General features: G+C 39.0%; 1 protein-coding gene across 1 annotated transcript in view; it reads right to left on the minus strand.

Annotated features, from left to right (window-relative positions):
- The window catches only part of SNW1 (SNW domain containing 1), a 33,502-nt gene that overhangs the window by 19,308 nt on the left and 1,144 nt on the right, over window positions 1–13,050 (minus strand). Inside the window, exons 2-3 of the mRNA XM_025996433.2 lie at window positions 8,943–9,096; window positions 3,794–3,955 (exon numbers count right to left, since the gene is read on the minus strand). Coding sequence (XP_025852218.1) covers window positions 3,794–3,955; window positions 8,943–9,096 — 316 coding nt within the window. The remainder of the gene's footprint in view (window positions 1–3,793; window positions 3,956–8,942; window positions 9,097–13,050) is intronic.

Genomic DNA, 13,050 nt, shown 5'->3' on the forward strand with positions numbered 1-13,050 from the left:
GAGACACAGAGAGAGCAGCAGAGATATAGACAGAGGGAGAAGCAGGTTCCCTGTGGGGAGCCTGATGCAGAACTCAATTCCAGGACCCCAGGATCATGACCCGAGCCAAAGGCAGACACTTAACCACGGAGCCACCAAGGCGTCCACTAAAAAAAAAAATTTTAGGGGATTCCTGGGTGGCTCAGCGGTTTGGTGCCTGCCTTTGGCCTGGGGCATGATCCTGGAGTCCAGGATCAAGTCCCACATCGGACTTCCTGTGTGGAGCCTGCTTCTCCCTCTGCCTGTGTCTCTGCCCCCTTGTCTCTTTCTCTATGTCTCTCATGGATGAATAAGTAAAATCTTTATATATATACAAAAAAATTTTAAGTCATCTTTATACCCCAATGTGGGGGCTCAAACTCACAACCTGGAGATCAAGATTTGCATGCTCCACTGGCTGAGCCAGCTGGGTGCCATGAAAGTTTTTCTTCTCTAACAACCATGTACAATAGTGATTATTTTGTGCTGAAAATAAATAGAATAGCTAAAACTGGACTTTTTATTTTTAGAATTCGGTATTCTAGTCATGAGAGCTGAGGCTAGGCTATAAAGGTAAGAAAGGGGGTAAATGGACCATAATAATATGGAGGTTGGCTGGTTCTTACCCTAAAGGCCATGGAAAGATTTTTAGCATGTACACTTGTGTGTGTACACATGGGGGAGAGAGAGTAAGTTAAACAAACAAACAAACAAGGATAAATTTGTTTTTCTAGGCAGGTAAGACAAAGGCTTCATTCAGATTCTGCTGTGATAAATAAAGCAAGAAATGATAAGGGCCTGAATCAAGTAGCAGAGAAGAGCATATACTTGAGAAGTATTAAGGAAGAAGATAAACCATAGTGACTAAGCAGAACCACAAAAGAATGGAATGAGTACTCAACAAAGGCTTTTTAGAGAACATACCAGCTTTATATGTTACATCTGACATCTGAATATCCCTTGACCCAATAAATCCACTAAGAATTTATTTACACAAATATTCAGGTACAAAAAAAGTATCTGCATATGGATCTTGAATAAAGTACTGTCTGAAAACTAAAAAATCAGAAATAACCAATGCTTTTTTTTTTTTTTTTTAAAAGAAACTGCCAAATGCTTAAAAATAAAAATTCAGGCCCATGCACACCATGGACTTCTACACAAATTTTAAAAAATAAAACAGACCAGGGTGTCTGGGTGCTCAGTCAGTTAAGCCTCTAACTCTTGGTTTCGGATTTGGTCATGATCTCAGAGTTGTGAGACTGAGCCCCACATTGGGCTCTGCACTCAGCGTGGAGTCTGCTTGAGTTTCTCTCTCTCCCTCTGCCCCTCTCCCACATGGGTGTGCTCACACACTCTCCATCTCCCTAAAATAAGTAAATAAATCTTAAAAAAAAAAATAAAGCAGACCTATATGTACTAATAAAAATCTTTAAAACATATTAAGTAAAAAGGCAAGCCTATAAAAGTTATGAATATTAAAGTCTCATTCATATAAAAAAGATATTTATGTGTAAAATATGTATATACTTCTTATATTTACCTCTGGGAAGTATTTACCTCTGGGAAATAAAGTGGGAGAAGTAGACAAGACTATATATACATACTTATGTACTGTTGGTCTTCTACAGTAAGAATTTATTAGTGTATTAAAAAAAATCAATAAAATAATGGGAAAAAAAGAACTCCCAGGCTTTTAGCATAGTCAATCAGGAGGATATCACTGCCAGTCACTGAGTTAGAGAATAGAGAAAGTATATTAAGTAGAAAATTATGCATTTAGGTTTGGATTTGATGAGTAGCACTTTGGGAAAATCTAATAGATCTGCCCTTGCAGACAGTAGATATAAGGACCTAGAGCCCAGGAGAGAAAATGGGGCTGAAGACACAGATCCAACAGTTACCAAAATGAGTGGCATTTTTAGCTAGGGGAATAAATTAGATTAGTCAAAGAGATGGTGTTGAGAGAAACAGAGTCTTAGAGACCTTTGCCAGAGTTTTTCTCAGCAGACTGGCTGAGGTGAGGCTGTATTACAGTGAAATGAAGAATGAAAGAAAGTTAAGAAAATCAGGTAGAAATGTGGTGGTAGCTAGAGGGAGCCTTGAGGGAATTCAGGAGAAAACTTTTCTTACAAAAGATGAGAAAAGCAAGCATATTTAAAAGCTCATAGGAAGGAGCCAATAGAGGAATGGAGGTAAAAGTCACAGTTGAGAAGAAGAATGAAGAAAAAGTGAGGCTGTAAAGGAGAGGGGAAGGAATGAGATCCAGGATACACTAGGGCAAGGTTAGGTTTACAGAAGAGCTTTCTTATAGAGACAAAAGGAAAAGTCAAGACAGAAAGCCAAGTGCAGGATAAAGAAAGTAGACAATTTTCTTCCACTAGTCTTTATATACAAACAGATGTCACCTAGTCACCTGTTCAGCTGAGAGGGGATGGAGAGGAGTAGGAGTTAGAGCTTGGAGGAACACCAAGGGAGCCCAGCTGAAACCTAAGACACAGATTTGCATGACAGTGTTAACTGTTTTCCCTAATAACTCAGCAGTCTTGATGCAGGAACAGAGTATGCATTGTCATTAGTGCTATTAGAGGGTAAAATGAAAATGTTTCCAGGACAGAGAGACAAAGGACAGGTACTGAAACTTCTCAAGTTTTTTCCCCAACATCTTCAATTCTAAAGAGATCTTACCTTTATGTGGAACACTTATTTACAAGAGAAAAAACTAGGTCTTCTTAAAAACAGTTTCTTGGCTCTGAGTGTAGCTGCTCTGTGATGAGATTATTTTAAGTGAATTTTATTTTTGGTCTTTGGATTACTTTGTAAGCAGGCCCATCATAAATCTGGATAGCAAGTGCCAGTTTTATGGTTAATGGGTAAAAAAGTTTGTGTAATTCAAAGGAATTGCTAAAATAATTAAATATCTACGCAAGTACTTTTTAAGTACGAGAAGAATTAGAAAACTATAGACAAATCTAAATTGACAGGTGCCAGAATTGTAGATTTTTAACAATTTTCAAGCACTTAAGAAATGTTAGTGCTATAAAAGAACTTAAAACAATTAAAGTTAAACAATTACAAATTGTTTTTTAAATATTAAACAAATAGATGAAAACCCTAAGTATATAGAAGTTTTCACCAATTTGGAGACTTCAAAGAAAAAAGTCATTGCTATTATGAAGTCATAATATACTGCTCGTATTGTTATGAAGCCCTATCTTCAATTATCCTATGTATATTTCATTGCTACTTTTAAAAAAAAATTATTTTGAAAGAGAGAGAGAGTGCACCAGTAAGAGGAGGGGCACAGGGAGAGGGAGAGAAAATCCCCACTCAGGACGGGGCCCAACACAGGGTTGGATCCCAGGACTCTGAGCTGAAATTAAGAGTTGGAGGCTTGGGCAGCCCGGGTGGCTCAGCGGTTTAGCGCCGCCTTCAGCCCAGGGCCTGATCCTGGACTGCCGCCTTCAGCCCAGGGCCTGATCCTGGAGACCCAGGATCGAGTCCCACGTCAGGCTCCCTGCATGGAACCTGCTTCTCCCTCTGCCTGTGTCTCTGCCTCTCTCTCTATCTGTATGTCTTTCATGAATGAATAAATAAAATCTTAAGAAAAAAAAAAAAAAAGAGTTGGAGGCTTAACTAACTGAGCCACCCAGGTGCCCCTCATTGATACCTTTAACAAAACTAAATGGCTAGATATGTATCATTTCCATAAAATTAAAAAACAAACCTCTTCAAAAAAATTTTACCAATGGGGTAAAATCATTGAGACGATTACCTTGTCTTTTGACTGTCCTTGCCGAGCAATTGCATCATATTTAATTTTTCCTTCAGCATCCACCTGAATGGCCAGTGCATTTGACATTTTTTTCTTTCGTCCCATATCCAGTGGATACTGGGCCACATGGATCTCTGGAAAAGCACCTCCATCTCCAAAATCCTATATATTAAAAAGAAAAGAAATAAGAATAATATTTAATAGTAACTTGAGATTCAAGATATATTCTTTCATTCAACAAATAATTATCGAGCCCTTGTTATGCTAGATGCTAGAGATACAGCAACAAAGAAAACAGAGGTCCCTGGTCTTGAACAGTGTACATTCTAGTGGGCAAAGATATAAAAAGCCTAATCTTTGGCTTGTGGTAAATGCCTTGAAAATATAATGGGATTGCAATGAGAGGCTACTTCTGATAGTGCGGTTGGGACAGCCTTTGTGATGTGAGCTAAAACCCGAATAATGAGAAATCAGGCATGGGAAGATCTGAAGGAAGCATTTTCTAGGCAGAGCAAATAGTGTGAAGGCCTTGCTGCAAAAATGAACTTGGAATGTTCTAGGAAACAAGCGTCCAGTGGGGCTGGAGCCTGCTGAGGACAGAGGAGCAGACACACAGGTGGTAAGTTTGCATGGGCAGACAGACACCTGATCACGAAAGGGATTCTAGACCATGGCAAGGAATTTGGATTTCTATCCATGTGGCAGGAAGAAATTAAACAGAATGTTTAGGGCAGTGAGAAGATTTTTAGTTTTAGCATATACAATTTTTTTACTTAGGTGCACTTCAAGATACAAGAGCACAGAAATGTAAAGAATTTTTTCTTGGAACCAGATTTTAAAAACATTTTTAAAAAAGATTTTATTTATTTATTTATGAGAGACAGAGATAGAGAGGCAGAGACAGAGGCAGAGGGAGAAGCAGGTTCCACGCAGGCAGCCCAATGTGGGATTCGATCCCAGGACTCCAGGATCACACCCCAACTGCTGAGCCACCCAGGCTTCCCTTTAATAACATTTATTCATGTCCCATGAAAAGCAAATAATAGAATAGGAAGGCCTCAGAAATGAGTTCACCACATTTTTAATGGTGACTATATACAATTATTTAGAAGAGAGGACTAAAACTTCTAAAGTAGAACAAGCTAAGTAAAGTCAGTTGATGAAGTTTAACATTACAAAAAAAGGTAGCTTATCAAATAAGCATTTATCAAATATAACTTTTAAATATTTTTGTTAAATTTAGTAGTATTCATTTAGGACCTTCTTATAATGTACAAAATCCACACTCATTTAATTCTTTTATTTCTCCAATAACTCATATTTTCATACAGAAAAAATTCAAGTTTAGAAAAGTTAGGTGATTTTCCTAAGATGTCATGGCTAGCATATGTAGGAATTGAACTCAGATCTTCTGACTCCAAAAAACTTTGTATTTTTTACTGAACGAAAATTCCTTTTTATCCCCCTAAAAGATTTTATTTATTTATTCATGAGAGTCACAGAGAGAGGGGCAGAGATATAGGCAGAGGGAGCCTGATGTGGGACTTGATTCCAGGCCCCCAGGATCATGATCTGAGCCAAAGGCAGATGCTCAACCACTTGAGCCACCCAGGTGCCCCTAAAATTCTCTTTTAGCTCAAAAAAGGGCAAATCAGTACTACTAAAAAATGATAGGAAAAAATATATATTTAAAGATTTTATTTATTTATTCATGAGAGACAGAGAGAGGCAGAGACATAGGCAGAGGGAGAAGCAGGCTCCATGCAGGGAGCCCAACATGGGACTTGATCCCAAGACTCCAGGATTATGCCCTGAGCCGAAGGCAGATGCTCAATATTTCTAAAAATATTTTTTCCTGGGATGCCTGGATGGCTCAGTGGTTGAGTGCCTCCCTTGGCCCAGGGCATGATCATGGAGTCCTGGGATCCAGTCCCACGTCGGGCTCCCTGAATGGAGCTTGCTTCTCTCCCTCTGGGGAGGGGTGCACCTGATTGGTTCAGTTGGTATAGCGCGCAACTCTTGATCTCAGGGTTGTAAGGCTGAGCCCCATGTTGGGTCCAGAAATTTCTTAAAAATAAATAAATGAATACATACATACATACATACATACATACATACAGTGACTTGGAGTAGTTCCTCTCTGGGATTATGCCACTAATCTGATAGGTTTATTTCTTTTTGCTTTGGATTCTCAGGAGTTGCTTAAAAAATGCTTTGTGTGGGCAGCCTGGGTGGCTCAGCAGTTTACTGCCACCTTCAGCCCAGGGTGTGGTCCTGGAGACCGGGGATCAAATCCCACAGTACCCTGCATGGAATGGAGCCTGCTTCTCCCTCTGCCTGTGTCTGTGTCTCTCTCGAATAAATAAATAAAATATCTAAAAAAAATTTTTTTAAATTTAAATTCTAGATAATTAACATAGAGTGCAATATTATTTTCAGGAGTAGAATTCAGTGATTCATCCCATATAACAAGATAGGAAAAGATATTAAAATCAATCATTTAGAGGTGATTTGATGAAGAAACTTTATGTAAATAACGACTTTTAAAAGATCTCCTCCTTCAATAATTATTCCATTGGATCCTGGATATATGATTTCCTAGGTATGATATGCTGACTTGCTAAAGAAAAAATTTGACATTTTATTTTATTTTTAAATAATAAATTTATTTTTTACTGGTGTTTAATTTGCCAACATACAGAATAACACCCAGTGCTCATCCCGTCAAGTGCCCCCCTCAGTGCCCACCACCCAGTCACTCCCACCTCCCGCCCTCTTCCCCTTCCACCACCCCTAGTTCGTTTCCCAGAGTTAGGAGTCTTCCATGTTGTGTCTCCCTTTCTGATATTTCCTACCCATTTCTTCTCCCTTCCTCTCTATTCCCTTTCACTATTATTTATATTCCCCAAATGAATAACTTTGACATTTTAAAAAACAAAAAATAAGGGCGAGGGAGACATTTTCTTACAAATTAGGCAGAAAATAGTTAAAGCATTTCCAAGAAAGGTGCTACCTGTACCCAGGCCATCAATATGACACATGCTCAGATTTGCTAGGGCTCTTGAACTAGAATAAGCACTTTAGAACTGTGGATGTGGCATTATGTGGTCATTAAGCCTGCCAGAAAATCATAGCTTTTCCTTTGAAAACTAGAACAAAATGCTTTCTCCATAGAACGTTCACTCCCCTACAAAAGCATTCACAGTATTTCCAGATTAGCTGGCCATTTTTGTTTGATTTTCAAATAAACTGTTCTGTTCCACCAGGATATATGAAACCTTTCGTCAAGTAAGATTTTAAAAAGTTAATAGTCCCTGACTGTCCTAATGCTGAAATGGAAATAGGATGAGATTTCTGTTGTACATAAAATGATGCCTGCCACCCCTGCCCTATAACCTATTGAGAGGCAAACAAAGAATATCTATCATCCCTCAAAAGAAACACACTATCCTTTGGTTCGATAATGCCAATCACTACCTTTCTGTCCCAGGTAAGTGGGCATTATAGCCTCCTTGATTATCTTTTATTTTGTCCTGCTTCTCACAAATATACTATCAGTGAAAACAAAAGAAACAACAATGCCTTAGTAATTTTAATAAGACTGGTCTTGGCATATTAGAATATTAATTAAGTCTAGAAGAGGGCTGAGAAAAAAAAAAAAACAAGGAAATTTTTTATGACATGATCTAGTTGGGAGTTTGTCTTCCAGGCTCTACAGAGTGTTCTGGTAGGTAGGGAGAATGCCAAACCTGGGAGAGGCTGAGAATGCAGATGGCATCTTGCAGGGTGTGAAGCAACAGATTTCAGTCCGATGAATGCTTAGTTCACTATGAACACCACGTGGAAGCATATGAAAAAAGGTAAAGGCATGGACCCTTCACATTGTAAGGTAAAAATCACAACTGTAAAAGGAAAGAATGTAAGAAAGTGATAAAATGAAGATACCTGGCTACAAAAATGAATGGTTTAAGAAGAGAGATTTTTAATAGGGCAGGTACATTCCTTGGGAAGTGGAGGAAGGAAATTTGCAAGAGTCAGAATGAATATTAAGAGATGGAAAAGAAAAAGGCTCAATCAAAGAGGAAGTGGTCCTGGGGAGGCAAAATAGTTAAGTCTCAAATATTTGCTTTTCTCCCTAGATGAAAAAGGTGGTCAAGCATGAGAAATCTGCCCTGGAATTAGGGAAAGGATTATGTATTGAACTGCAGTACAAGATACACAGTAACTAGGAGGACAGGTACTATCAAATAAGTTTGTTTTTTGGAAACAAGCTAGAGATATAAAAAGATCAGTACAGATTCATCTTTCTCCTTACTGCCTCCAAACCAACAATCAAATTCTCTTATACTGGGACGCCTGGGTGGCTCAGCAGTTTGGTGCCTGCCTTCAGCCCGGGAATCCTGGGACCCCAGGATTGAGTCCCACATCGGGCTCCCTGCATGGAGCCTGTTTCTCCCTCTGCTCCTGTCTCTGCCTCTCTCTCTCTGTGTCTCTCATGAATAAATAAATATTAAAAAAAACTCTTATAGCTTCTAAAAAATTAATCTGTATATTAGACATATAGAAACATTCTCAAATTGAAAACAAGAAAACAGATCAAGAGAGGTCAGGATCTGCTGACTAAACAGTAACCAGCACAGGTATGATGCAAAAACACTTATTATTATTTATTCTTTTAAACTCCTTGCCAATGATCTTGCCACTATACTTAATAGGAAGGAAATCAGAAAAGGAAACACTGCTGGAGTTTTCCCTGGAGGAAAGCTGTCTCTGCAGGGTTATGTGGCATTGTGCATATAGGGAGAAGAGAGGGAAAGGCACCCGAACATGAACTTGTTCTTTCATTTTCTCCTCTTACTTTCCTATTATTTTCCCTCTGCGGTAATTGCTAGATTTATAGAGGGTATGTTAGTTTCTTTTGTACGTTTAATAGCTGGACATTAAGAAGCGACACAACCAGGTATAATTCTCTCATGTTCACAAAGCAGTGATACTAAGCCAGAAGAAAAAGATCAATGCCCTAAGAGGAGTACATGTCTTAGGAACTCATCACCAGGATTTCTAGGATATTGGCATTCATGTGCAGACATTCTATGGTTTAAATTTATTTTACAAGGGTATTATAATAAATGTTAGCACAATTATTTACCTCTAATAATCGAGGTATCCAGCCTTTCCTGTACCCATATGGAGGAGGTTCTCTTCGGGACGAGACCAGTGAGGTCTGTCTTGATCTCTGGGATCTTGCTTTTTCTTCAGCCTCAAGCTGGTCCTGAGATAGCTGAGTAGGTGCAGGTAAAAAGCTATAAGCAAAGATAATACAAGTCAGAATTGTAAAAAATTCTCACATTAGATCATTGCAATTTGGCCATCAGAGGCTATTTTACCATACTACTTTTTTCTCTTTAGCAGGTCAAACATGTCAATGATTTATGGCAGTATTATATATCAGTCATTTTATTTTGTCTGGAAAGAAATAGGTACTCAGAGATATACAGTAAAACATGTTTGACTAGGATGCAGGCAAATGATGCCCCAAATAAAAAATTAATAGGTATTTCATATAATAAATAAACTATTGAGTTTTTATGCTTCCACATTATAACAAGGAAACATTCTCAATTACCAGGGGCCAACTGTCCACTATACAGTTGCACTAGTGTCTTTCCTACTTTCGTACTCCTTATTTTTAACTGCTTTACTCTTATGCTTCTTACTTTTAACTATTTTAGCATCAATACAAAAAAATAAGGATTAGCACTGAATGTAACAAAGAGGTGGACAAAAGAAAGAAAATATAAACTGCATATTTAAGTGTGTTTTACCAAAGGTATCTAACTTAGAATGCAGTTTAAAACTTAAGAAGTCAAAGATTCAAAGCAGAAATCCTAAATATGTACTTTGTTACTCTTTAATCAAAGCAGCCTTTCTACCAAGCAATTCTTAGCAACTTTGAAGTGTGATAAATGTTACTACAGAGATATCCCAAAGTACCACAAAAGGATTCCAGTAATAAATAATACAATTAATGGAAAAGTTAAGGTTTCTTTGTAATTCTTGGTTAGTAAGCATATTTCAGTAAGCAACAGAACTTATTTATTCAAAATATTTATTGAGCACTTGGGTGCAGGTACTGTGCTAGGTAGGCAATGAGACTATAAACTGAGAAAGACCGGTTACATCTTGCAGAGGAGAGACAATCACTCATACAAATCCACAATCACAAATTGAATTAAAGCTGAAGGAAAAAATACAGAGGGCTATACACGAGAGGGATCTATTCTAGAGTTGGGTACTATGATGGATAAGAACCCAGAGTTCAAATCCTACCTATGCAAGGTAGTAACCCAGATAAGTTACCTACCTCTCTGAACCTGTTTTCTCATCTGTAGAGGCAGATCAAAAGATGACCTACCTCACAGAGTTGCTCTAAGTACTAAATGAGAAAATCGATGAACCCCCTTCACAGTGTCTAAATATTATTCAATACATACTTGATTATTTGGATCTGTTCCACAATTCCCCCCAATTTGGGTTTGTTGGACCTACCATGCTCCCACAAGACCCCCTATATACTACTATTATAACATCTGTCTTACTGTTTTAGAATCATCTACTCATTTACCTTTCTTTTTCTCACCAGAAACTTGCAGGAATCATGCTTTCAGCTTCTTTCATCCCTAACTCTTTAGGCATTGTCTAGCTCACAGCACATCCTTTCCCACAGTGCTTTTACAGAAAACTCTTAAGAAAACTTTTTTTAAAAAAATATTTTATTTATTTATTTATTCATGAGAGACACAGAGACATATGCATAGGCAGAGGGAGAAGCAGGCTTCTCTCAGGGAACCCGGTGTGGGACTCGATCCCACAACTGGGATCACGCTGTGAGCCAAAGGCAGATGCTCAACCACTGAGCCACCCAGGCATCGCTCATTCATTCATTCTTAAAGATTTATTAAGTAATTTCTACATCCAACATAGGGCTTGAATTTACAACCCCAAGATCAAGTCTCATGCTCTACTGAGACAGCCAGGTGCCCCCACCCTAGATCTTTTAGTCCTTGTTTCTTAGCATTGATTTCTCTGCTCAATTATACCTCCCCAGAGCTGTTTTCTGACCATCTCAATCAAAACACCACCACCCCACTCCACATTTTGAGTCACTCTCTGTCCTTTTATCTTTATTTTATTCCTAGTAATCACTACCTGATATTGCATTATTGATTTGTTTACATATAGATAGGTAAGTAGTTTGTCTTTCCTAGACTGTAAGCTCTTCGAAAATAAAGGAGTTTGCCAGACTGACTTAATACTGTAAAACCAGCACTAGAACAGTGTCTGGCACATGGTAGATCTTCAACAAGTATTTGTTGAATGATGAATGGATAAAGGACTGGAGTCAAAAGTTTTGGGCTTTTACCATAATTCTATTCAGTATAACTCATATATCCAATTCATAGGAGGGATACAAAGATAGTGTAAAGAAGCCAAAATATTTATTATTTTCTCTTTTCTTTACCTTCTGCTGTAAGAACTGATTACGAAGATGATCCAAAGGCAGGCAGCCTGCCAAAGCAAAGGGTCCAGACGATACAGTGAACAAGTAACTTGGCCTGGATTAGGGTCTGAACATACTCTAGACTTCCAGAGGGTCTTAATTTTGCTTTTCCTTGTAAAAGATGACATTCCCACAAGAGGCACACTCCTGTGGTGGCAGGATAGGGGAAAGGGGTACATAGTGGGCTGTGGGCTGTATATGTAAGCAGAAAATCTACCTCAGTGGTTCTCAACTGGGTGGCAAAATAACTACAATGTAGGTATTTGATAATGTCTGGAGACATGATTGTCAAGACTTAGGGGATAGGGAATGGGTGAAGGGGAGGGAGTTGCCTCTGGCATCTAATGTATAGAGGCCAAAGATGCTGCCAAACATCCTACTACTAGGCAGCCCCAGTGGCTCAGAGGTTTGGTGCTGCCTGCAGCCCGGGGTGTGGTCCTGGAGACCTGGAATCAAGTCCCACGTTAGGCTCCCTGTAGGGAGCCTGTTTCTCCCTCTGCCTGTGTCTCTGCCTCTCTCTCTGTGAGTGTTTGTGTCTCTCATGAATAAATAAATAAAATCTTAAAAAAAAAAACAAAAACAAACATCCTACTACTATACACAGGACAGCCCCACACCAGAATGAATCATCCAGTCCAAAACCTCAACAGTGCCACTGTTGAGACATCTTTTATTTATTTATTTTTTTAAGATTTTATTTATTTGAGACAGAGAGAGAGAGACAGGCAGAGGGAGAAGCAGGCTCCATGCAGGGAGCGGGACATGGGACTTGATCCCAAGTCTCCTGGATCACGCCCTGGGCTGAGCGGTGCTAAACCGCTGAGCCACAGGGACTGCCCACTGTTGAGACACCTTGGTCTACCCTTTCCCCTTTACCAAATAAAGCATATTAAATGCAAATAATATTATTAGATACATAACCCCAAATACAGTTGCATTTAGAAAACTAAATCAGTATGACCTTAAATCTTTAGTTAGTCACAATAACTGGTGACACCAATATTGCAACACATCAATATGTTAAGTCCCTGCTATTAAGTAATCCTTGGTAGGTCTTGGAGATAAGGTAACACTTCACCTGCAATCAAATCAACCAGAGCTCACTGAAATCAGAAAACTATGTAGCCTCCAAGACTAGCCATTTAAGGACTGCACTCTGCCGCTGCAATTTTAAGCCCACAATAACCCACAAGATCTGCTATTTTCCCTGTGTCCTTTTCCACAAATACCTTCCCTCACAACCCTGGTAATCTTTGCCACAGTGCCTCCCACCTGGAGGCGCACTCAAATGTTTGCTGCTTACTAAATTGAACTCCTTAGTTCATCCAACTTATTTAGTCTAATTCTTTTTGCACTTAAGGTTACTACTACACAAGTGAGCATTCTGTGCTGTTCTTTCTTCCGTATCTGTATGCCTCGGACCCCACCTTTCCTGCAAAGACTGTTAGATGGCTTTTGAGTGTGTGTGTGTGTATACACACAGGCCCTAGGATATAGAGAGCAAGGCACCCAAAATTAATCCCCCCAAGAACTTTCTGATTAAAACGTTTTGTGGGATCCATAACTGCCATCAGTCAGGAAAAAGAAGCGTTGAGGAGAATCAAGCAGGTTTAGGGAGCTCAAGCCGATGTCCCCAAAACGATTTCCTTCACAGGCATCTTTGACAACTCAACTTTTCCTGCTTGCGTTCGCAGAC

The sequence above is a fragment of the Vulpes vulpes genome, chromosome 6 (assembly GCF_048418805.1).
Source record: "Vulpes vulpes isolate BD-2025 chromosome 6, VulVul3, whole genome shotgun sequence".
NCBI lineage: Eukaryota > Metazoa > Chordata > Mammalia > Carnivora > Canidae > Vulpes > Vulpes vulpes.